Genomic DNA, 25,169 nt, shown 5'->3' on the forward strand with positions numbered 1-25,169 from the left:
TACTGGTTAAATTATTTTTTATCAATCTGCATATCTTACCTGAAGTAGGCTACCCTAATCTTGTTTTGAGAAACGGGCTACAAAACGGCATTGGTAGAATCAGAGAATGTCTAGGGTTCTGGTAGAATTCTGATTTGGCCGGTGGGAGACTTTAGAGGCTGCTCATAATCACGAGCGCACTGAGGGAGGAGGCACTGCTTCAGTTCAGAGTGATAATGCAGAGCTATAAATCCTGAACTATAATTAAATGAACTACAATGCAATGTATATCTAGGATTTGACATTCACTAGGTCGGGATTGTTATGGGTAATTAGTTTGTCCTTAGTAACCATACAGACAGCAAGAGGACTGAGCTGTTGATCTGAGTAATTTTGATAACAATGGCTAGCATGGCTAGCTTGCGCTAACGTTAGCCAACCTAGCTGTGTTGTCTAATATACTACAGACTGCACACAAGCCATCTGGAAGCTTATGTTTACTTAAAAGTGGTTCGTACTAGGTAAGTGAAACAAAAAACAAATAGTTGAAGTTCAGACTAAAGACAAAGTGCAGACTGATTTAGCTGTGTAGAATAATTAACTTAAAGTTAGCTGCTAACCCTGTGTTTATCCTTGTAGATAAGTGAGAATAACTTATCATTACCTGCCCACAAAACAAGATGTTTTCGGTATTGAAGTACAAGTCAATTGACTATGTGTTTGAGGTATGGTCATCTAGTCTTTGATCTCAAATAACTGTTTTTCAAAATCAGAAGCAGCTTCCAGCAGTAAAAGTCCTTTGTAATGAATTACTTCTCAATTTGAATAGGCCACAGCCAGGCGTAAATTAACATTAAGTTGCCTGGTTCTACCAATACCTTACAACCTCAACACTCAAGACATCTATCTTCACTGTGGTTCTCTACCTGATGATGCCTATCGAAAACCATGGATTCGAGGTTAGACTTCAGGAGGTTTAACACCAGCTTCTAAAGATTTCATCCACAACGTGTTTTCTCAGAACTGACAAATTGGTTGCACTTCTCTATGACAGGAAACACAGTTTCCTCCAGCAGCCTGAACATGAAGGGATCGATAGTGGAAGAACTAAGATCTAAAACACTACCTATGGATTCTGTAGAAAAGTATGATGAAATTTAGATATTTGGCTATAGACATCACATTTGTTAAATAAATACAATAATACAGTGTTTTAATGTATACTTCATATATTTTGTATTTTCCCTATAAATTGATGGTGCAAATTAGAATGAGCGCTACTCACACTCTGAATGAAGCGGAAGCTTTGGAGATAGTCCCCAGCTCCAATCCTGCTTCCCAGGCCTATCCTGAGTTGGAGGAGATCCTTTGGCAGGTCACCCACAAAAAGAGTGAGGCTGATTTATCTTTAGTAGATGACTTCACCAAAGCCACAGGAAGTGACATGAGTGTGGGTCATGAAGGTAGGTATATATTTGTAAGTGTTACACTAGTGTAATAATTATCACACTATTAAGCAAATAAGTAGCAGGGTATTGACAGTTCATATCAATACATCCAAAGTAAATTAAGTACAGCCTGTTAAAAGTAAACAAAGTAAATTAAGGACAGCCTGTTATAAATGCATCTTGTAATATATATTTTAACATTAGTGGCATGATATATCTATAACATTTTGTTTTAGAGCTCCTGCTTGAGGAATCGCTGGGTAGCTCTCCTCTGCACCAGTTCAAGAAACACATGCCGACTTTAAGAGTCAAACTAAGCCGATTGAAAGCTGTGTTGGTGTCAGACCCACTACAAACTCCAGTGGGAGGTTCCCTGTCTGAGCATATGATTTTTGGGTATAGAGGAGATGTATATTTACCATGTATTTAATTGTAACCAAATGCTTTTTTCCCATCTGATGGTGAAAATATTTATAATTTTCAAAGGAGATGTGTGCCCTATGATGTCAGTTCATGTGGTGATACAAACAGCTCTCAGATGAGGTCAAGTGTTATAGAAGGGTTTAGCAAAGTGTCACCTTGGGATGAAGAGGTAGTCTGTTTATATGAATAACATATTGTATTTTTTACTGTAAATATAATGCATTTATTTCCTATCAGTGGACATTATCCACTTGCTGTATCACAAAATAATTTTTATAACAACAGCTTGAAAAAAGATATTCATTGATGTCTGGTTTTCCATGTGTTTTTACAGTCCTTAATGTTGCTTGAAGTGGAATCCTGCAGCATGCACAAAGAATCCTTCAGCACATCTCTAGCCTACCTTTCTAGTATTCTACAAGTAAGAAAAGAACCTGAGGGAGACCAGGTGTCTTTGGTGGAGATGCTTAAAAAAGGTGAGCTACCTGGAAATGAAACTTAAGTGCATTTATCAACTTTTGTCAGAACTCTGCTAGCATTGATCCTTTCCTTACAGTGACCCCAGCAGGTCAACAGGAAATGCATCATTTTAGAACCCTTGACACTCCTAGTAACAGCTTGAATCCTCTCAACCCATTAGACCCAAAGACCCCAGGTATGTACTCTTCCCGCTCTTTTCAGCAAACACCATAGTTGTTGTCACACATTGTCAGCTGTTGATACAACATACAGCTTTGGTCCATGCTAAATCGTCACCATTTAGTTGGTGTCAATCGTCACCATTTGGTTGGTGTTGGTGGCACAGGCAGTTTTAAAGGAGTTGGTGGTAACACAGTGGTGTTACATTACATTACCTCACTGCTCCAAGTTGCTGGAGAGAAAAGTCATCTGATTATTGAATAAGTAAACAACAAATGTACACGATTGGATTTCACTATGCTCTAAAACCATACTCTAACCGTTCACAATAAAGCATCGGTCACCTGTATTGCACTCTCTGGGTGGCTATACATCTCTGCCGTCTCCTCTCTCAGTGCCTCTTAGGCTGTACCCAGAGCTGGAGTTGGATGTACCCTTCTTCCCAGCTCGTGGCCCTGAGCGGCCTGAGCTGCGGTTGCCCAACAGTCACCTTCAACCGAAGCGTTTGCCCCCCATCTACAGGCAGTAAGTCACCATGGATCTCCAGACAGAAAACATTGAAACACTGTGGCATAACTAAAATGTGTGCATTTACAAATCATTTCTCCTGATTAATGTGTGTTAAATGAAGAAATAACCCATCAGTCCTTGTGAAATAGGAAATGAATCATAACCTTACACCATACACATTAACTATGTCAGCATTGTAACCAATCAGAGTGGTGTCCCAAAGGCTCACTGTTTTTGCCACCAATTGTCTACCTCGTTAGGTAAAAGACTGTTACAGGATGAAGGCCCCATGCTAATAATATTCTTGTGTGTCAGTTGGCTAGTGTCAGATGAGGAACGAGAGGAGGTAGAGCGGGTTCTGTGGTCCTCAGAGAAACAGCATAACGCCATAGGAGGTTTTCTTCTGGCTGGTACGTACTGACATGAACAGCCATCAGAAAACCATACTATGTGTAACACATTGTAAACTATACTTTGTTTGTGAAATGAAAACTGCATACCATTTTGTTTTCAGATCCTCCTAGTCTTGAGCGTTTTGAGAAGAACCAACCACTGACTGATGCCTTCAAGCTCTTGGGCATCTCAGCACCAAAACAAGATGTTGAACTCACTGGATTCCCTGAACAGCTCCAGTCTCTGGGAAAAGGCTGCGCTGAAATTCCAGAGGATATGACAGCTGAGCCACTCAGTATTGAGAAAAGGGATTTGGTTAAGCCGGAGGGCTTCACAGTGCTGTCAGGCTCAGAGATTGATGGTGAGTGTGTCTCCTCCAGGACTTCACGGGGGCCACTCTGCACACTACAAATAGATTGAGACTGATTTGTTTTTCAAAGCAAGTGGGAAATATATTGAATGGACATTTTTAGATGATCAAAACTGTGTGTGATATGAAATATGCTGTTCATATGATAGAGCTGGACTGTATGCTTTATGGATGTTATATGACTTAATTTCAGATGTTCTGAGAGAAGTCTCTGGAGATGCGGGTTAGTATTTCTCCTCTATCTCTCCTTACTTACATGAAGAGATTTACAGTTGTTCTCCCACCTGCTCAAGGGGCAAGTGGAGGGGTAACTTTTTATTTAATATTCACTGAGATAAAGAAGTATACCTCGGGGAAGAGGCACAAACTAACCATTCATCCCTCTTAAAAGATGCTGATACTAAAGGTTCTCTCTCTCTCTCTCTCTCTCTCTTTCTCTCTCTCTTTCTCTCTCTCTCTCTCTCTCACTCCCTCCGCCCCCCACACTTTCTCTTTGTCTACATTCTATTAGGTAAATCCCCATTTCCTAATAATTCAGCGAAACCCACGCAGCCTCCCGCCACTTCTGTCCAGGGGAAGCGGCTAGCGGTACCCTCTCAGCAGGAGGATGGGACCACTGTGAAGAAACTCATCATGGAGAAGGTGCCGTGGCCCTCTGAGATCTCAAAGCCTGCCTGGGAGCGTGGGCACCAGAGAACGCCTCAAGGCACCCCAACCAAGAGAGAGGAGAGTGTGGCCAACTTCTCTACAGTGAGACACCCTCCAAAGGAGCTTCCCAGCAGAACTTCAGCGCCCAAGCCAGTGACGCACTCTGACCTTTTGACATCTTTCATGATGCTCAGACAACAGCAGCGTATGCTGGAGTCTTCGGAGAAGACCAACTCCAGCCTGACAAGTGCAGCAGGAGAAAAAAGTAGGTCCAAGCTCAAGCTCTCAGAGTAGGTCCAAGCTCTACTCTACTACTGTTTTCAGAGAGTTTATTTGGGCTCAGCCGTACTAGACAGAAGTCTTAGACTGATTCAGTATACAGCACAAAAAGCAATTCCATTTTCCATTATGCTCCAAGTCCCTTCAGTATGTCTCCACATAAATGGCAATCAATAAACTGCTATAAATCATTTTTTTTTGCTATTGGAGATAATGGTAATCTGAGTGTATTGTGTTTAGATTTACAGGTAAAGAGGTTCACCAGCCAGAGACCCACAGAGCAGGTGAGGCCAGGTGAGGTCGGTCAGCCTCAGGTGACGGGGATGGCGTCCTCATCAGGCCCTCCAGAGAGAGGCAGCTCCTCCGTCGTCCAGGGAACCCATAGTATCACCTCTACAGGTCAGGCCATCAGAGCAAACACTCCTGTCGGTCAGACTAACAGAGCAAGTACTCCCATGACTTCAGATAGCAAAGATGGCAAGGCTGTGGCTCAGGAATCCACTGAGGGGGACAATAACAACAGCAGGGTCATACCTGTTCAGGCTACAGGTAAGTCACTCTGTTACTGTAAAGTCAAACGTCCCATACGGCATAAATAAAGATAGTATTATCGTGGTGATTCAATTTAGGAAATGCCTTTTATAGGTGACTTTTGTCACCTTGTATAGGTGATTTTTATTATTAGTGATGCAACTGTGTATCTGTTTGATGTGTGTGTGTGTGTGTTAATGTGTGTGTGTGTTCATGTGTGTGTGTGTGCGTGTGTGTGTGTGTGTGTTCATATGTGTGTGAGTTCGTGTGTGTGTGTGTGTGTGTGTGTGTGTGTGTGTGTGTGTGTTCATGTGTGTGTGTGTGTGTGTGTGTGTGTATGTGCATGTGTGTGTGTGTGTTCATTTGTATGTGTGTGTGTGTGTGTGTGTGTGTGTGTGTGTGTGTGTGTGTGCGTGTGTGTGTGTGTGTTCATGTGTGTGTGTGTGTGTGTGTGTGTGTGTGTGTGTATGTGTATGTTCATGTGTGTGTGTTCATGTGTGTGTGTGTATGTTCATGTGTGTATGTTCCTGTGTGTGTGTTCATGTGTGTGTGTGTGTGTGTGTGTGTTCATGTGTGTGTGTCTGTGTGTGTGTGTGTGTGTGTGTGTGTGTGTTCATGTGTGTGTGTCTGTGTGTGTGTGTGTGTGTGTGTGTGTGTTCATGTGTGTGTGTCTGTGTGTGTGTGTGTGTGTGTGTGTGTGTGTGTTCATGTGTGTGTGTGTGTGTGTGTGTGTGTGTGTTCATGTGTGTGTTCATGTGTGTGTTCATGTGTGTGTGTGTGTGTGTGTTCATGTGTGTGTGTGTGTGTGTGTGTGTGTGTGTTCATGTGTGTGTTCATGTGTGTGTTCATGTGTGTGTGTCTGTGTGTGTGTGTGTGTGTGTGTGTTCATTTGTGTGTGTCTGTGTGTGTGTGTGTGTTCATGTGTGTGTGTGTGTGTGTATGTGTGTGTTCATGTGTGTGTTCATGTGTGTGTGTGTGTGTGTGTTCATGTGTGTGTGTGTGTGTGTGTGTGTTCATGTGTGTGTTCATGTGTGTGTGTGTGTGTGTGCGCATGTGTGTGTGTGTGTGTGTGTTCACGTGTGTGTGTGTGTGTGTCTGTGTGTGTGTGTGTGTGTGCGCGTGTGTGTGTGTGTGTGTGTGCAGAGAGCCAGCTGCTGGCCCTGCGGGCGGTGCAGGCGGTGGGCGAGCCGTGCTTCTCTAGGGCGCTGGAGCTGGGCCTGAGTGCCACCGGTGGCTGCAGGGACTTCAGCAGCCTGGACACGGAGCGCAGCCACTTCCTGCTCAAACAGCAGCAGAAGCAGCTCTCCGTCATGCCAGGTCAGCACTGCATCTGTTAGCGCTGCAGCACTTAGCCAGTTATTTAGCATTCAGGTAACCTTTTCCCCAGTGGGGCTTTAGTGTTTAGGAACTTTCCCTTTCAAGTGAGAAACCGTATGCTTGCAGACAGCTTCCAATGTCCACAGTTGTTGCTCAGTGTCAACTGTTTCCTTGCCAAGAGTAGTGCCACTGTCCACGACCAGCTGTCTTTAGAAATGTGTGGTGTTGTCTGTTGTCTGAAGGCCTCTTAAGACTGAATGTGATAATGAGAGTAGTCCAACCTGTGTAAAGGTCATGTGATATATCTCTTATTTGGACGGATGATCTCTGTTCCACTTCAGGCCTGGAACAGCTGTATGTGGAGGTGGCTTTGCTGCACACCCTCGTCACTGTGAAGGAGCTGGTGCTTCGGTGTGGAGTCACCAGAGCTTGTGGTCAGTGCACATGTGACGTTCAATACAATAAGGACAATTTTAATTAGTGTTTTAATCCTCATTATTTTCTGAAATATATCTTTAAGTTACCTGTACTTGTGTCTGTTTTAGGTGGTGCACATGTTTTTAAAATGTTGTTTTCAGTTGGAACGATGTAAAATGCTTTCTCACTGTCACCTGTTACTCAACACTGCTTGACATCATCAACTGTTCCTGCTGTGTCAGATTACCTGGCTAAGGCCAAAACTGCCCACGAGACAGATGTGTTAGACCTGCTGCACAAAAAGTACCTGATCTTGCAGTTCCACAGCCAGAAGAACCGGGAGCCAGACCCAAAACTCCTGGAGCTCCAGGATGTGATGAAATCATGGCTGCAGTCTGTTGACACTCAGCAGCCCCTTTCAAAAGTGAGCTTCCCTCCCAACCCTTTGATGAATTAAGAAAATATTTTATTTCATATAGCATGTAGAAGTTCATGTTTTTTTTCTGTTGCTTATATGATGGTAAACTATTGAATTTACAAAATTATACAGTTATAAAGTATACAACATAAAATTACAGTTATTGAACATTTTAAAATATTTTTCTTTTGTTATGAGCAGGTGCTCTTACTGATTTCTAGCAACTCGGACTCTATGAGGACGCCGCTGATTGGAAGTCTTAGTGAGATATCAGGTGAGCCAGTCATAGCACTGGGACTAGAGCAGTGATTCTTAAACTAGGGGTCGCCAAAAACTTCCGTGGGGTCGCCAATTATTTTCTGTATTCAGTCTGAAATTATTATTAGGTGAAACAAAGGAAAATAATATTGGCCTTTTTCTTATTTACATGCAGTTAAGAGAAGAGAGAGAAATGTTTTCGTCTTTCAACGAGATCTGGTTCAGCCTATGGGCTACTGGTCCGCTGATAGAAACAATGTAACTATCTGCTCCACTACGCAAACTCAACTTGTTCCCGCTATTTTAAGTAAAACAAAACAAAAGACATAGGTAGCCTACTAGCTAAAATGGACAGGTGGCTGCTTAAAAAATTTAACAAAAGCTCGGAAGTGCCATCTACCAGTGCGTCTACTCCGGGATCCTCAGATGGGACAAATCTACAGGCCGGTGAGAATAAAAAAGGCGCGTCGGCTTTATCAGAAAGAATTTCTGAAATATGGATTCACTTGCCAAGTTAAAGATAACCTCGACCACCCACAATGTGTGATTTGCGGCGATGTTCTGGCGAATGACAGCTTAAAACCTGTCAAAATGAAACGACATCTCAAAATACAGATGTCGGCTCAGCAAATCTCCGTGTCGCCGTATGCAGCATTCCTCCTAGAATTAACTTGCTATGTTCACGGAAGCATGCCCACCCTTCCCATTGAAATTGTTAAAGATAGTAAACCAGAAAAGGGAAATAAAAAAATATTGTTATTGTTATCGCCATAAATATAATTAATGTAACGTTGTAGGCCTAATGCCGCAGGCTATGTGTGTGTGCGTGCTTGTGTGTGCGCGCGCTACGCACATAGCGCTCTGATCTGATATGGTGGCAGCCTACACTTGTTTAATCGTGATTGTTTGGTTTTCTCGGTTCTTGTTCATATGGAGTAAATAAAACAAATGACTTTGCTTTCGAGGTTTTGCTTGATTTAGTTGTTAACGTTTGAGGGGGGTATTTGAGTAAGGACTTAGAATGGGTTTGGGGAAAGTGGGGTCGCCAGACCTCGTCATACTTTTTTGTGGGATCGCCAGACAAAAAGTTTAAGAACCACTGGACTAGAGGACACGTCTGTTGTACAGGAATGGTATGATTATCTAACATTTATTATCTGACAGTATAAGGCAGTGAGGTGATGGGGATGAGTTGTTATCTCCTGCAGGAGAGGGTGTGGTGGACGCAGTTGTGTCTGAAGAAAACTGCTGGCAGGTGGATGGCAAGAAGGTGTTGAACAGGTGAGTCTTCAACTGCACCATCAGACCTCTTAACAATTAGCCCGCCTAACACAGTTACATTGCGGCAATGTTGTGAGCATGTACGGCAGTGGTCGCAGCAACGTGGTTGGATAATGTCGTGGCTACGCACGTTTGTGACTCGTCTGGACGTTGTGGCTACGTCTTACTGGTCCATTCCTGTCATAGATACAGTATATACAGTACATGTGTTCTCTACAGACATTTACACATGATGCAAAGTTCTACTGGAGTTAACGCTGACGTCTCTTGTGTCCCCGTCTCGCCCAGCCTGAGGCGTAGCAGCTGGGTGGTGGTGTGCAGCCAGCACCTGGGTCCTGACTTTCCCTGGCATGCCTTCTCTGTGGTGGTGGAGTACGACAGCCTGGGCCACACGCCCTGGCCCTCCATCTGCAGGGAGAGGAACATCAGCTATGTTACCTTCGCCACCGTCACCCCTGCCTCTGGTCAGGGTCAAAGCTGATCTTAACCAGTTCAGACCAGATTGGTATTGTTGTTGTCACAGTGCCTTGTGGAGAGGTCATGGTGTGACAAGAAGCAGCATTTGAGCTCTGTGTCAATATTTGGCTCTGGAGTGTTGGAAGGACTCAAAGGATCTGTATGATTAAGATGCTTATAAGTCAGTGCTAAAATGTCTTTGTGTCTTCCTGTTTTGTGTTTTGCTGATTTTGTTAATGAATGAAAAGCATCTATGAATCTAACTCAAATCAATCTGACAATCAGTATTTTTCTGGAGTTCATTCCAGAGTATTCCACGATTGCATATTAAGCTTAGATACAGTTAAATGAAAAGAAACATTGTAGCACAGTATTGTACAGAGTATATGTTTGAGATTTTGGTTTGTGCTTTTGTTCATGTTGAACGGGACAGACCCCACAGCCCCCCCATCTTCATCAGCTCATCTGGAGAGAATCCCTTTCACGCTGTTTGTGACTGAAGGTCTGCTGGATCGCTCATCTTTACTGCAGACCCTGGAGTCTGTGTGAGTGTCTGTCCTATTTAGACAGTCTGTGGTGTCTACAAATCTGTCTGTGGTGTCCACTTCAAATTTACATTCAGTTCAGTCTCCACTATCCAAACACAAAAGTGATTAAGCTGAAGGACACCTAAATGTCAGCCATGTGCCCGATATCTACATTATTACATGAACAAGTACGCCTCAAACGTTTAATTAGCCAACAGAAACGAACCCACAGTACAAGTAGCCACCCCTATTGGTTGTTTTTGTCATTTTCTTAGATTGACCCCTGTGTTTTTGATCGCTAAATTCCCGCAGGTATAACCTGACCATGATAGAAAGGAGCCACTCTCCCTCGCTGAAGATGCTCGGGGGAGCTCATCAATATGCTGTGATTACAGTCGACGAGAGCAGCGCGGTGCTCCTGCAGGTCATTGAGATTAATGACTTTCTGTTGGCGCTCGGCTCTGGGTGGTCGCCAGAGAGGGGGTGTCACGTTAATGAAGTTTATCGACCTTCTGCCCGCTGGATTTTCTTTTCTCTTGTAGTGTGGCTCTTCCCTCGGCATTTATGAACAGTCCCTGTTTGACTGTTGATTTAGTTTTGTGTTTTTGTGTGAATATATGTGTGTGTTAGTATGTCTATAATGTATCTTAGTGTAAGACAGTATACACATATCTTGTCTGTGTGCATATGTTGTGCATTTACAGGTACTTACTAGTGTGTGTGTGTGTATGTGTGTATGTGTGTGTGTGTGTGTGTGTGTGTGTGTGTGTGTGTGTGTGTGTGTGTTCATGCATTCTTATGTGTGTCTCTCGTCTCTGTGTGTGTGTGTTTGTGTGTATGTGTGTTTGTGTGTGTGTGTGCGTGCGTGCATGTGTGCACGTGTGTGTGTGTGTGTGTGTGTGTGTGTGTGTGTGTGTGTGTGTGTGTGTGTGTGTGTGTGTATTTGTGTGTGATCAGGAGGTGGACGAGCTGGCGATGGAGCGAGCGAGTGAGCGGGTGGTGATGCGTTTGATCGCCCTCTCCCTGCAATACAGCTGCTGTTGGCTCCTCCTGCATTGCCCCAGCGCCCGCTACTCATGGTGACACACACACACACACACACACACACACAAACACACACACACACACAGGCACATTCACTACCTTATCACTGCAAGCTCAGACTCATCATCATTAGACTCATTTTCACTCCGTATGGATTTCTGCCTGCAAAATAAGTTACATACTGAGCCATTCTCCAATGTGAATTATTACAATCCGTAGTATTTCCTCAATGTGTATGGAGTCCTAGTGAGTTTGTTTTATTTGGAGATTTCATTCAGTACTGATGATGTAAGTGATTACTTGTCATATTCAGTGTGTGTCTTAGCCATTTGGGGATTTGGCTCATGATGTGGGCATATATCTGGCCACAGGTTTTAGGAGCTGCCTTCTACACATTCTCCCAGTAGGTTCTACTGCTATAATGCAGTGAATAAGCGTCAGTGGTTGTACTCTTCCTCTGTTTCACTAGCTTCTCTGTGCAAATTTTGACCAACTTGGCATTAATCTACTCAGCTGTGGTACTCTTTGGAATGAAGTCTGAAGAATTCAACGTCAAGGTACACAATTGAGCTGCAAGACACTGTTCTCTAAAATCTGAAAAGTCATGTGATTCACCTTTTTTAAATGCATACGTTCTCTAAGGTTTTGGTCGTATCAGAGGAGGAGGATATTGCCAGATGGATTTACCAGATAGCCCATCACAGCATGATGTCATCAGAGGCCGACCCTCAGAGTTATCTGGACAGAGAGTGGCTATCGGTGCTGCCCTCACAGGTACACAGGGCTGTCAGCACTGCTCTCTTTATCACTAAGGCCATCTGCTACAAAGCCAGGGTTAAATGGACATTCTACACACACACACACACACACACACACGCATTAGAGGCAGAGTTAAATAGCTGTTACTCCTTGGAGAAGTCGCCAGTTAAAGGCACCATCAGTGAATCTAAGCAATGTCTAACAGATTCAGCAAATCTATCTTCACAATCTGTTAGCTCTCCATTTTATGAGCACACCACTGTAGAAAAAAAGGTACACAGCCGTGACTCTGTAAACTGAGGGGAAATGGAACAGAAGTTTGGGGAGGGGATTGGTGAGTTCACTCTCTGGTGTTCTGTTGGTGTTTGGGTCAAATGTCATTCAGAATCGCTGACGGTATCTTTAAAGTATGATTTAGGCTTGGTGTCTACACTGTCATTGGTATCTTGTCTAAAGCTGACCACACTAATACAATGTCAGCTCACTTCTCTTTTACAGTAAGTTACAGTTCCTTTCATTCACAATTAGTCAATAATGAAATGCATCTGTTCACGAATCGGAACAGTACATTATATTTAGTCATTAAATAAAAGCTCCTGTTCAAAGACCATTGGAGAAATGCAATTAGGCCTGTATATAGCAACTAGGTTTAATAATGTATTGTGTTCTGTGCTGCTGGTTGCAGGATGAGGGCTGTCTGATGCGTTTCCCCAGTGTAAGTCCGCTGGTGGCCCAGATCATGCTGAAGAGGGCCCCCTCCCTGCACTGGCTCTTGGGAGCCTCCCTCACAGAGCTCCAGCAGCTGCTGCCTGAGGTCCCTCACAAAGTCATCAAGGTGCCCACCCCCTCCGTACCACATAAACAACTACACACACTGTACAGGGTTCCTAGGGTCATGGAATTTCTGGAATATCATGGAATTTTGGAAAGTCTATTCCAGAAATGGAAAATCAGGGAATTGTATCATTTTTGGTGCAAAGTCATGGAATATCAGGGAATTTTGTTGCAGCAGTTTAAAACCTACTTGCCAAAATACATTAATACAAATATATTTCCACGCAAAATTGGTGTATACCTGGTTATTAGATTTACTGCTTGCTTGAGTAGGCCAACTTTGTTTATTCAATGCCCATTTATTCATCTCCCGCTCTAAAAAAAGTAAAAGATTCTTGCAAGATTCTTGATATTGTACCATTCATTATATAGTCATGGAAATTCATGGAAAGTCATGGAAATTCATTTTTTTTGTCAGGGAAAGTCCGGGAAAAGTCATGGAATTTTACATTTAATTTAGAGTGGGAACCCTGATTGTACATCCTAATGGCACTTAAACAATGATGTCCATCAAGGTATCCGTAGTTTTCTTTAGAACTAGTCTAGTGTGAACACAGACTCAATAGCCCTATTTTCTGTTCTCAGCTCTTCACAGACACCACAGGTCTGTATCCTCTGGGCTCCCCTGCTCCCCAGTCTGACCCCGTGCCTGACCCCGAGCCCCAGACCCAGCTCCCTCAGACGGGGCGGGCCAGCACACAGGACCCCTGGGCTTCAGCCGTCCAACCGCAGGCGTCCCTCTACAGCCACAGTCCCCAGCAAGATGCCCTCTTCCACAAGACTTCCAGTGCTGGTCAGAACGATGCCCTCTTCCACAAGACTTCCAGTGCTGGTCAGAACGATGCCCTCTTCCACAAGACTTCCAGTGCTGGTCAGAGCGATGCCCTCTTCCACAAGACTTCCCGTGCTGGTCAGAGCGATGCCCTCTTCCACAAGACTTCCAGTGCTGGTCAGAGCGATGCCCTCTTCCACAAGACTTCCAGTGCTGGTCAGGGCGATGCCCTCTTTCATAAGAAAGAGGAATGTGAACAAGCAGGGAGTTCTACAGCCGGTCAGAGTGATGCGTTCTCCTACAGGACACAGGATTGGGGGCAAGTAGGGAATTCCTGTGCTGGTCAGAGTGATGCCATATTCCACAGGAAAGACGTCTGGGGGCAATCAGGAGCAGGTCAGACCAATGCCATTTTCCATAGGAATGAGGATTGGGAGCAAACAGGGAATTCCCCTGCCGGTCAGACTGATGCACATTTCCATAGGAACGAGGATTGGGGGCAAGCAAGGAGTTCTTCAGAAGTTCAGAGTGATGCCTATTTCCACAGAAAAGAGGATTGGGGGCAAAAAGAAGCCAGTCAGGCCGATGCCTTTTTTCACCAGACACCGGATTGGGGGCAAACAGGGAATTCCACTGGACGTCAGAGGGATGTCTTTTCCCACAAGACACAGGATTGGGGGAAAACTGGGAATTCCGATCTGACTGATGCCTTTTTCCAGTGGAAAAATGATAGGGGGCAAACAGAGAATGCCAGGGCTCGTCAGAGTCATGATGTCTTCCACAAGAAAGATATTTGGGAGAAACCAGGGTATTCCGATGCAATTCAGGCTGATCCATTTTTCCAAAGGAAAGAGGATTGGGGGCATAAAGAAACAGGTAAGACGTCTGATGATGTCTTCCGCAGCAGAGATGATTGGGGGCAGACAGGGAATTCCTGCGCCGTTCCAAGCAATGATGTCTTCCGCAGCAGAGATGATTGGGGGCAGACAGGGAATTCCTGCGCTGTTCCGAGCAATGATGTCTTCCGCAGTAAAGTGGATTGGAGGCAAACAGGGAGCACTGGACTACATTTGAGCAGCAGCTCTTTCAGTCCTACTCCAGCAGCAACAGCAACACCTCCAGCTCCACAGGGCTTCCAGCATAAGCGCTGGCACATGGACGTCAAAGAGAACAAGTTCATCCCACGCACAAAACAAGCACGTGATTGGACGTTGAGGATTTCACCAAAGGAGACTTATTCGATAAGGGAAACACAAACCACAAGCCCGTTTGAGAGAAGCTTTGCCAGTGGGCACCAACCTTCGCCGTACTTCCATAGTCAGATGCCCGCTACCATACCCTGTGGCCCGACCCACAGCATCGCCTCGTCCCCGGTGTCGCGTTGGACGGGCAAACTGATCTCCGAGGCCTACCGCGTCACACCGGACGGCAGCACGCCAGGGGGCGCGAGGGCTGAGCAGGACAGGAAGAGGAGAGCGGGGATATCTCCGCTGGAGAGCCCAGCCTCAGGTGAGACCGCAGGCAGCTCTCATGGAGAGTAACAGCTCACAGGCTTGGGTGTGCCGCTGTTGATAAGAGTCGAGAGAGGTCTTACAGAAGGTGGTAAGCTGACTTGGCAAAACTTGCAGAAACTTACAGACAGTGGAATTTGATCATGTTTATGAACAGGATGGTCTGAGCTTGCAAGCTGGAGCTTTAGTCTGTCATCAGCATACACAGAAGCAAAAGTGCTTCCTGGTGCAATTTTTAGGTTTAATTATATTGAATTGAAGAGGATTCTGTTCATTCTCTGCATGAGGATTTTGTGCATGTTTCAGGCCTATTGTGACAAGTATAAAGGATTAAATAGGATATTATGGACTTAAAAAATGAACACTGTGAAGTGTAAGGGTCAGAATTACATAAATATAATTCTAGAGACTTTAATTTTGGGTGACAAAAAACTACATATTGCTACTTGAAAATGTATTGCCTAACTTTCTCATTGATGTTTTTATCTAATGGTTTGTAAGTTGCTTTGGACAGAAGTGTCTGTCAAATACCGTAACTCTATAAAATAGTGCCCTCAGACGTTAATTTAATTGAAATTATACATCTATAATAATCACTGGAATACATGACAAACAGGAAACCTTGTGGTCCTCTCCAAGTGATGTTTGATCATTTCAGTATTTGCATTATTTCATTATGTCAAGTCAGAGTGGTGGTTGGGGTCATTTGACTCCTAGAGAGAAACTTTGCCAACATTTGGCCGCTTTTCAGTGTTGTTTACTGAGGCAGGTGCTTCATTTTCTTATTTCAGGATTCCCACAAACCAAGAAGGGAAAGCTGTTCTATGAGAAGGTTCCTGGCAGAAGTGATGGACAGACAAGACTGAGGTTTTTCTGACTTTTATCTTCTATCTGATTTGGATCCTTCCTCCCTGTTAGAGGTTATTTAACATATTCTATGCATACAATTTCATTCACAAAAAGGTGGACACTCAATAAAACATTTTTGTTCCAGCCACAGTGATTGTATAGTATTTATTATATTTATTCAAATAGATGTTTACCCTTAATCCTTAATCCCTAAACAGAACAATCTTTAGATAAAAATGTTACTTATTGAAATTATTAATAGCTGTTTTTATTGTCATGTATGTGATATAAGACGTGTATAAATTTTGGGTGGATGTTACATATCTGTGATTTGTACAGTGCCAATCTGTATTGTTCTCAATCTTGTGCTCATCAATATTTATGATGTTTATTGTGAGAGTATATGTGCTTTTGTTTTTTAAATATATTTATGATATTTATTGTGAGAGTATACTGTATGTTTTTGAAAAATATGTATGATTGTTGTGAGAGTATACTGTAAGTACGTTTTTGAAAATATTTATGATGATTATTGTGAGAGTATATGTGTATGTCTTTGAAAAATAGATACAGCTAACCTCTAACAGCTGACATGATCAAAACGCTTAAAATAAATGACAACATATAATGTGTGGTCAACACCTCTGTCCAGATCTCCTTTTTTGACTGCTTTCTGTGGTAACTTTTCCTGCTTGTTTTTAAACTGTATTTTTCACCTTTTTTACTCCAGCAAGTGAAAAGCCGTATCGTTTTTTTTTTTACAATTGCTACTGTCAGCGGCATGCGTCAGCCCTGGACAAACAGCGTTTTATTGGGCCATATCCTCCTGACTGGTTGACCCCTGGCCTTTTCTCCTGGGCTGCCATGTCCCTCACACATCTATACGTCCAGTGCACGGAGGGGCCAAGCAGGTGGCCGACCGCACAGTGTTTATGTAAGGAGCAGTATCAGAACAATAGGAACACCATTGTGTTTACAAACAATGATGGACTTTCCATTCTCTCTCTCTCTTTCTCTCTCTCTCTCTCTCCTTCAGCAAACTGCAAATAGCTCACCGTTTTGTGAGGTAGGGATCGTGTGGTGGCCACTCATTTAAATTTGAATGAGAGGTAGTAGGGTAACTATTCTGCATAGAAAAATGAGAATTCGTATGCATTTAAGAAAGCTGTTAAAATTAGAATTGAATATGAGCAGTTTTGAAAAGCTGCAGACTGATTTATTTTCTAATCCCAGATGATTACGCTTTCACTCCCAGAGGTAATAAGACCAAAGTTATATGTATTTTTTTCAATAATTAACATTTTTGATAGAGAACAATATGGTAATACCCATGGAATTATGCAATTACACAAATCTTGAAGACCTATAGGTCATGGGAAATAAAGCACTGTGGCACTGTTAGAAAGGGAAACTCAAACCACATGGTCTATATTTTCAATGTGTGTTTTTCTGTGACCTCTCAATGACTTGGTCTAATTTAGTTTTATTTAGCACCCTATTAATTATATTTTTTTTCAAGGTTGACATTATTTCATATTTTTTGTCATTTCCATTGGAGGTGATAACCTCATCCCCCACTCCCATCCCATAACCACCCCCCAGCAACCCCCCCCCCCCCCCTTTCCCTTTTTCGCAGTCAGTCTCGCAACGCTGGAAAGGTAATCATTCATTAACACGGCAATCCCCTTATCGCCCTCGCTCAGAGTGCTGGGAAGGCTTATCTTCACGAGCCAGCGCACCACAGCCAGCCCCTCGCTGGAATGAAGCCCGAGACAAAGGGAACCCCAGGGCATTGATTTCTGCCTCCTCCACCACCGCCTCCATCACCACCACCACCACTGCTGCTGCTGTGGCTGCTTCCACCCACCCGCCGCCACTCTTCACGCTCCGCCTCTGTCTCTGCAGCCTGCCAGCTCCATCAATAAGCCCCCACTCTTTAGCGTCGCTAACCGCAGTGCTTTACAGCAGGGCAACCTGGACACAAGCACGTTACAGAGAGAGGGAGAGGGAGGGAGGGAGAGAGAAAGAGAGGGAGGGAGAGAGAAAAACAAAAAAGCTAGGGAGTGAAATATTGAGGCGCTTCCGTGAGCCACTAAATCAACATTGGTGTAATGGTCCAGTAATGGCCACTGTGTCCGTCTGCTGGTAATGAAAGGGACACTGTGAGAATGAACAGCCGGGTCAGGCATAACCTTTAAGATGTCCTTTTCTTCCACATGATACTGCCGGGTCATAGCCGTCAGCTCATGTCTTTAGACCACCATTGTGCCAGGAGGCAGTAAAAATGGCCAAGCAGAACAAACTACGCTTTAATGACCATTTGCCCCGCATTTAAACCTGTGTTAATGGCACCTGTCAAATTTACCCAAAGAACCCCAGATCTCAATAGAATGCATTTACAGCTTTACTTTTTGTTAGAGCAGCACAACTTTATCTTTTTATATTTTTATACTGGATATGTGATATGGTATGACACGTCTTGAGCCTCATTCAGACTAGAGGGGGACTAGTGATGAGAGACCATGGAATGTTCTGATTACAGGTGAAATAACTGTTGGCAACACAAAGTTCAAATAGTTTCATCTTTTGAGGCGACAAGTGAATAACTGACTAGTACTTTTTGTTGTTTATTTGTATACTTTATTGGTATGTATTGGCATATGTTATGTTTTCATGTTGAGAAATCAAGCCTCAGTCGCCTTTGCTGATGAGCCATGCAGGAGTGCTGATGCTCTCTGAGTCCTCCTGGTGCTCTGTTGAAGGGTGCTGTTGAACACAGAGGAGGCCCTCTCTGCTCTGGAGAGGCACTGGGTCCTTCAGGGAGCTAAGATGGGAATGGGGAGTTACTTGTCAACTATCAGCTTGTTGGGGGGTTAGTGTGTGTGTGTGTGTGTGTGTTGAGAGGACGCTGCGAGGCTGAAAGCGCCGGGCCGAGCGTGCAGCAGCTCTGCAGGTGCAGGGCCCTCAGAATGACTCGTGAATGGGGCGCGAGGCAAGGGGGGACCCCACCAATTCAGGGCCGCGGCCCCCGACGAGGTCCCCGGTTCTGTGGGGGCCTGACGGATAATCCCTCCGCGGCCCTAATCGGATTATGTAAATGCTCACTCTCGGCACGGAGAGGCGATTCATGCCAGGCTGCGTCCCCTGAAACAACACTTGAAGGGCGGACGAGAACGGCTCACAAAACGCTCAACTGGACGACGACGACGTCGGGTCCGGGTGTGTGTGCAGTTTGATCTGAGGGTTCCCGGGCTGCTGAGAGAGAGCGAGAAGGAGAGAGTGAAAGAGAGAGGGAGAGTGGATGAGTGGGAGGTAGAGAGAGAGAAAGAGGAGTGGAGTGGGCGTGTAGGGAGACTTTGCGGAATGGAAGAGTGGGTGGGACTGTGGAGAAGTTGCTGACCCATGCTCCTGGGGATGCGGCCACTGATTTCCCATACTCCCCTTTAATTTATGTCTGGCCCTTGGAATCGCCCAACAAGATTACCCTGCATGCAACAAAACCGGCATTGTAGAACTGTCAATCTTGATACGAGGGGGGGCTTACTATTTTTTGTGTCCTAACTCATATTGGTCAATGGATATTACCATTGATGGTGATATTTAGTTGTGTTTTTCATACGCTTCTTCATACGTGTTTTTCAACTTTCACCCCAGATTAATATTTCCAGCAGGTGGTGTGGGAGTATGTTTTGGGGGTAGAGGGGGTATTAAGTGGTGTTCATGATATTTCAATGAGCACAGCAGCAGTTAGTGTGAGGTTTAATATCACAAATGTTAAACGTAAGACTCCTGAATGCTGTTAAGACAAACAAACAAAAAAAGATTTTAGCATGCTATATATGCAGCCCCACCTCCCACCTTATGAAGAGCCACTCACCAAATCTACAAATTTACATGCACTCTGTGAAGCGTTGCTCTTAAACGGCTCTGACACATTGTTTTAGCTGTGTGTTTGTGCCTCCGGGTGTTTGTCATTAACACATCAGCCAGTGTGACACGGAGCGATTTGCCATGGGTTTTACACGAGCTTCTCATAGCCCCGGCGCCGAGCCCCCCGGGCAGGGTGCTTAACAGAACACCGAAATGTTTAACAGGATGTCGCCGTTCCACTCGACAGCTGGAAACATCCTCCTGCATTCAGCCTCTTTTACACAAAGAATGTGTGTGTGTTTGGATGAGGATGGGGCTTGTGTTTGTGTGTGTGTGTGTTGGGGGGGGGGGGGGATAAGCGGGTTTTGTGTGTGTTTGTGTAGTGTGTGTGTGTGTGTGTGTTTAGGGGGTATGTTTGTGGTTGTGTGTGTGTGTGTGTTTAGGAGGTATGTTTGTGTGTGTGTGTGTGTGTGTGTGTGTGTGTGTGTGTTTAGGGGGTATGTTTGTGGTTGTGTGTGTGTGTGTGTGTGTGTTTAGGGGGGTGGGGATGATGATGGTGGAGTGGCAGCACACGTCACTGGTGAAGGTGCCTATAAATCATAAGGGGAGACAAGACCCAGTCCTCTCCTCCCCTCCCCTCTCTCTTCCTCTCGTCAGCCAAGAGCAGCCTCGCTTGCCCCCGCGCACAGAGAGTACGAGGAGCTCTCAGTGACTGCACACACACTCACACACACACACACACACACACACACACACACACTCACTCACACACACTCACACTCTCTCAAACACGCTGGGATACGGACAGACCCTGATACTGGAGCTACTGCTGCTACTCTCTGTTGCCCAGTCTCACAGCTGACCTGAGGAGGACAGCGCTTTAAATCCACAGCTTCTGCAAGCAACGCCGCCCACAAGGTGAGACTTCATGTATACAGTCAGATACGTCTTGATGTTATTTATTCATTTGTTTATTTTTTGGTGAGATGTATTGGAATTTGTGTCTTTCTTATGAGGACTTATGAGAAAGAATGCTGCCAGTTGCTTTGCTTCTGCAGTGGAAAATATAGATTTCTTTTTTATATCTAGTCATACAGTATGTGCTCCTCATTTCAGGATAAATTGTTAGATTTAAATCATCTGAGCAAAAATGTATTCATTTGTTTATTTGGCTCTTTAAATACACTAATAGAACAAAATGCTCTTTTGATCTTTGACTTTTTTGACAGTATCTAGTGAAATTATCTTTTCAAATATCCATACACACAAATACTGTATAAGATAGAATTAAGCTCTATGAAAATAATATGTCAAATGTTATGTAATATGTTAAATGTATATACATATAGGGGAAATGCATTTGGATTTGTTGACATTGCGTCAATTTCTTTTGGTGCATTTTTTTAGAAAATGGCCATTAATCTAGCAATAAGAGAAAACCTTGCAATAAAAGAGTGATGTAGTCTATTTATGTCAAAGCCAACCATTAGCTCTTTGATAGTGGTATCTCTTCCTTAATTTGCTCACTTGCGTGTTTGCTTGCATACCTAATACGTTCATTGTTTTTCAAATCCCAAGGTCTCCGTCTCGTCCAACATGACCAGGAAAGTGTTTACCAACACGCGGGAGCGTTGGCGCCAGCACAACGTCAACACAGCCTTTGCCGAGCTGCGCAAGCTTATTCCCACACATCCACCCGAGAAGAAGCTGAGCAAGAACGAGATCCTGCGCCTGGCCATGCGCTACATCAACTTCCTGGTGCAGCTGCTGGATGTCCAGGGCGGAGGAGGTGGAGGCGGCGCAGGAGGAGGTGGTGGTGGTGGCATCCAGACCACGGGCCAGTCCCCGGCCGCACTGCTCAGCTTCCTGCGGGGAAACATGGAGAGCCTGCAGGCCGCCCGACCCTGGACCCTGACCAGTGACACGGACGCCCCCTCGCCCAGCTCCAGCTGTGACAGCTCCGAGGCTTGGTAGGCCTCTCTGGAGAGAGAGAGAGAGAGAGAGAGACACAGAGACACAGAGAGAGAGAGAGAGGTCCCCATAAACCCACAAAAGTCCTTCTCTCATGGAGGTCGACTGTCAAGGTGATCTGTGTTTGACTGATAGAGTGAGTAGAGGTGGGCAAAGAAGGCTTGGTTTTTGTGCAGAATGTGGGACGATATGGTGTGCTTTTCTTTTTTTCACGCACTTGACTTGAAAAACATCAACTCTACACATTTGTATTTGCTGTATTTTATGGACATTCTCATCCAAAGGGACATAAGGGAGGAAAGGGACGCAAGGGAGGAAAGGTGCACACTTTCATCACTCCCTGGAACAAAACAACCACAACTTTGGTGCAGCCCTGATGCATTGGTCGAGTGAGGAAAAACTGGAAAAATGTTGTAATGATGGCAGACATTGAAAACATCAATAAATGATGTATTCATTTAGTATTTTTAAAGTAAAAGGTGTATAGCAGGCATTGAGAAATAAGAGATTAATTGATTGTCTTATTAACTAGAGAGTTTAATCCAGTATTTGAATTATTCAATTCTCATTTTCACTTTACCCACACGACTTGTGATGCTGAGTTTCTGTTTATGATGGTACTGTTGCAGTTAATTTCATAACTAATTTGACAATCTTACTAAATTATGGATTTATTTGACACAAGGATGTTACTTATATTTTGTACAAGTATTTATGCTCTTTTGTACAAATGTCATATGGCCAAAGACTATTATTTGTCCTTTGTTATTGTTCTTGTATTGTATTTTATTGTGGATTTTATTTTATGTGTAAATGTATATTATTTGTTGTTTTTTACATATAATTTATTATTTATTAACTATTAACTATTTATTTGAAACATTTGATTTTAAAATAAATAAAGTCCTAAAAACATGCAAACAAATCAATGTGCTCTCAGTTTTTGAAAGCATTCTCTGGAGATAGTCTACACAGAGGACACAGAAGTGAGACTTTAGATGTGCTCAAGATTTATAATGTTTCAAGGGTTTAATGTTTCTTTTTATTTACAGTTTAATTTGTTTTCTTTTCCCCCGTATACTGCTGTTGCTCTTCATCACACACACTTACACTTCAGTGGTGTGTGTGTGTGTGTGTGTGTGTGTGTGTGTGTGTGTGTGTGAGTGCCCAAGTGTGTGTCAGCAGCGGGCCCTCTTGAATAGGCCACTGACCATCTGAATGTCCGGCACAGCCTGTCCTGGACTGTGACCATAGCGACGACCTCTCGGGACAGTCTGAGGGGAGGTGAATTGGACAGAGAGAAAGGACAGCTTAACTTGTGCCCCTGTGTCACAGGGTCGTCCAGCAGTCAACACGGGGACACTCTTTTTCAACTAGACATGGTCATTTCATTCTGAAGTGGGGCTGGACCAGGGGAGTTTGGATAGAGGGAGACCTTTGGCCTGATGCCTTCACTCTTGTGACATGTGAATAAACAAATCTTTTAGAAAGTCTAAGACATTTTTTTAGCATCTTCTCCTTCTGAACTATTGACAGAGTAGCATGGTGAAAGTATTATTTTTCACCCTTCCCGACAAAAAAGTCAAGAAATAAACAATCTGGTATTTCTTTTTTGAGACACCAACCTTAGGGCAAAAAAAGGTGGTTTAGGACACAACATAGCCTTTGTGAACTAACAGTTACTGTCCCCAACCTGCCTTTTACATCTCAAAACATGAACTCTCTAGATGTCATTACTAGTAGAGCACATTCATGCACAGAGCAGCTCTCCAAATCCTGCCAACTACTCAACTAGTTTTAAATGCAAAGCTGCCCACAACCCCCCCCCCCCCAGCCCTCCCCTTCCCCTCAGCTTCTCTCCTGTCTTTAAAAGCTGTGACATTTGCAGGCCAGAGTAAACACGGTGATGGTTTAATCTTTTTTCCCCACAGTTAAATCCTCTAGTGGTGCGAAACAACCGGGCGGCACGCCGCAGCTGAACATACGCTCCGGGGACAGGACTGCTGGGAATTAACAGGTGATGCATCTCTCTTCTTTTCTCTGACGGCACTGACCGATTAGTGACTCGCCACCGAAACACACAACAGCCATTTGTACTGATACACAGACGTACACAAGCCTTAAATGCTGTGCAAACACCCTCTTATTTGCCCCCTTTCCAAAACATTTTTAAAAAAAGGCTAGAGGGACAGATTTTGGACTATCTAGTTCACCTTGTCTCACAAAGTCATTTCACATCAGCATGGGCAGTTGAAATGAATGGAGAAAGATTGTTTACTTTCAAAAATGTATCTACCATATCTGATGATAACAGCTTGGTGGTAATTACTGTTATCATCTTGTGTTGCTAATATCACAACAAATATTTGAAACAGTCTTTAGGAGTGCCCATTTTTGCTTATAATGCCACTTTGAGAATTTTTTGCATGAAAATATTAGAACACTTAAGGTCATATTATCATAAACTAGCTTCCCTAAAAATCAGATCACAGCTGTCATGCTATTGGTGGAAAAGCATGCCCTTTCTGTTATTAATACTAGGTACTGTATATACTACACATTTGTCCCCCACCCCCTTTTTGGCAGCTTTGTATAATAATAATAATAATAATAATCATCATCATCATCATCATCATCATAATGCATAAAGCTATACACCACTTCTTTGATTATTCATATGCAAAATATTTTTATACTAATCATATTTATCATATTATCTGTTAATAGATGCCACCATGTTTATGTGTTTTAAGATTATGCTAAACAGAAGTGTTTTTCATCCCTGCTGCTTTCACAGCTCTTCTTTATAATCCTTTTTCTAAACTTTCTATAAGCTCTCACTGTACTCTGTGATTCCAAGCTGGCATCTCTCTACTGTGTTTGAGAAAAAAAACCCTGCTGTCTCACCATGAAGAACTACCGGTAGTCTTTAAATGTACACAACACAGCACAGAATTGATACAGTGGTGACCATGTTCACATTTGTCATTACGTCTGAGCGTCCTGTCCTTTCCATCAAATAAATGTGGAATCAGTTGCAACACACAATGTTTAAACACAGGGGTTTCTGGAGTTTGGTTTTGCATACCTATTAAAAGAGGTGGAACATTTTCACCTTCCATAATAGGTATGCAACATCAAAATCCCAATTTGTATTCAATACCTTTTTTGCCCCAGTATATCTTTCTCATTGACTGTTCTCTGCCAAGTATAAGGGCAATCATCTATTGAGAGCACATTTCCTTATCTGTGTCTAGCACACTGTCTGAATCTGTTATCACAATGGACCAGATCAGTGGCAGAAGCCTTTCTCTCTCATGCTCTCTCTCTCTTTCCCTCTCTCTCACTCTCTCTTTCTCTCATTCTCTCACGCTCTCTCTCTCCCTTTCCCTCTGAAAAAAAAAACCATTTCTGCAACTGGGTGCCAACCAATGGGCCCTGAGCTCTTTATCCCCCCTCCCCTCTTCCCCCTTTAAACCAATTCACGCTGTGCATGTTAAAATATTCCCACTGCTCTCTTGATACCCCTAGCCTCTCTCTCTCTCTCTCCCCACCCCCCTGCCTCACCCTCACCCCACCCCTAGTTCTCACCCCTCTCTCTGCCGCTCAAGTTTTATCTGGCCACAGCAGAAGAGGCCATCTCTGTCTGGACTGCAGGTGCGGAC

At 43.8% G+C, this 25,169-nt stretch overlaps 2 protein-coding genes across 7 annotated transcripts; both read left to right on the forward strand.

The window, feature by feature from the left end:
- Window positions 1-15: 15 nt before the first annotated feature.
- Window positions 16-16,280, forward strand: LOC121715211 (protein shortage in chiasmata 1 ortholog). Of its 6 annotated transcripts, none has more exons than XM_042100654.1 (30): window positions 16-500; window positions 619-704; window positions 809-938; window positions 1,034-1,124; window positions 1,249-1,442; window positions 1,664-1,823; window positions 1,914-2,019; window positions 2,185-2,326; window positions 2,407-2,505; window positions 2,885-3,014; window positions 3,315-3,409; window positions 3,514-3,753; window positions 3,956-3,985; window positions 4,274-4,675; window positions 4,930-5,238; window positions 6,364-6,537; window positions 6,879-6,971; window positions 7,197-7,378; window positions 7,574-7,646; window positions 8,839-8,911; window positions 9,200-9,375; window positions 9,801-9,912; window positions 10,207-10,318; window positions 10,852-10,973; window positions 11,408-11,495; window positions 11,581-11,712; window positions 12,383-12,532; window positions 13,117-14,186; window positions 14,253-14,812; window positions 15,606-16,280. In XM_042100654.1, the coding sequence occupies exons 2-30, from the start codon at window positions 660-662 to the stop codon at window positions 15,689-15,691; spliced, it is 5,376 nt and encodes a 1,791-aa protein (XP_041956588.1). In that variant the 5' UTR covers window positions 16-500; window positions 619-659; the 3' UTR covers window positions 15,692-16,280. The 6 variants fall into 6 exon arrangements, with proteins under 6 accessions (XP_041956588.1, XP_041956587.1, XP_041956589.1 ...); XM_042100653.1 differs by having other exon boundaries at window positions 13,117-13,324; window positions 13,364-14,812; window positions 15,606-16,279; XM_042100655.1 differs by having other exon boundaries at window positions 13,117-13,324; window positions 13,442-14,812; window positions 15,606-16,279.
- Window positions 16,281-20,159: 3,879 nt separating this feature from the next.
- On the forward strand, window positions 20,160-22,246 carry tal2 (T-cell acute lymphocytic leukemia 2). The gene is made up of 2 exons (XM_042101329.1): window positions 20,160-20,451; window positions 21,112-22,246. The coding sequence occupies exon 2, from the start codon at window positions 21,130-21,132 to the stop codon at window positions 21,505-21,507; it is 378 nt and encodes a 125-aa protein (XP_041957263.1). The 5' UTR covers window positions 20,160-20,451; window positions 21,112-21,129; the 3' UTR covers window positions 21,508-22,246.
- The last annotated feature ends 2,923 nt before the right edge of the window (window positions 22,247-25,169 follow it).

This window comes from Alosa sapidissima, chromosome 8, assembly GCF_018492685.1.
Source record: "Alosa sapidissima isolate fAloSap1 chromosome 8, fAloSap1.pri, whole genome shotgun sequence".
NCBI classification, from domain to species: Eukaryota; Metazoa; Chordata; class Actinopteri; order Clupeiformes; family Clupeidae; genus Alosa; species Alosa sapidissima.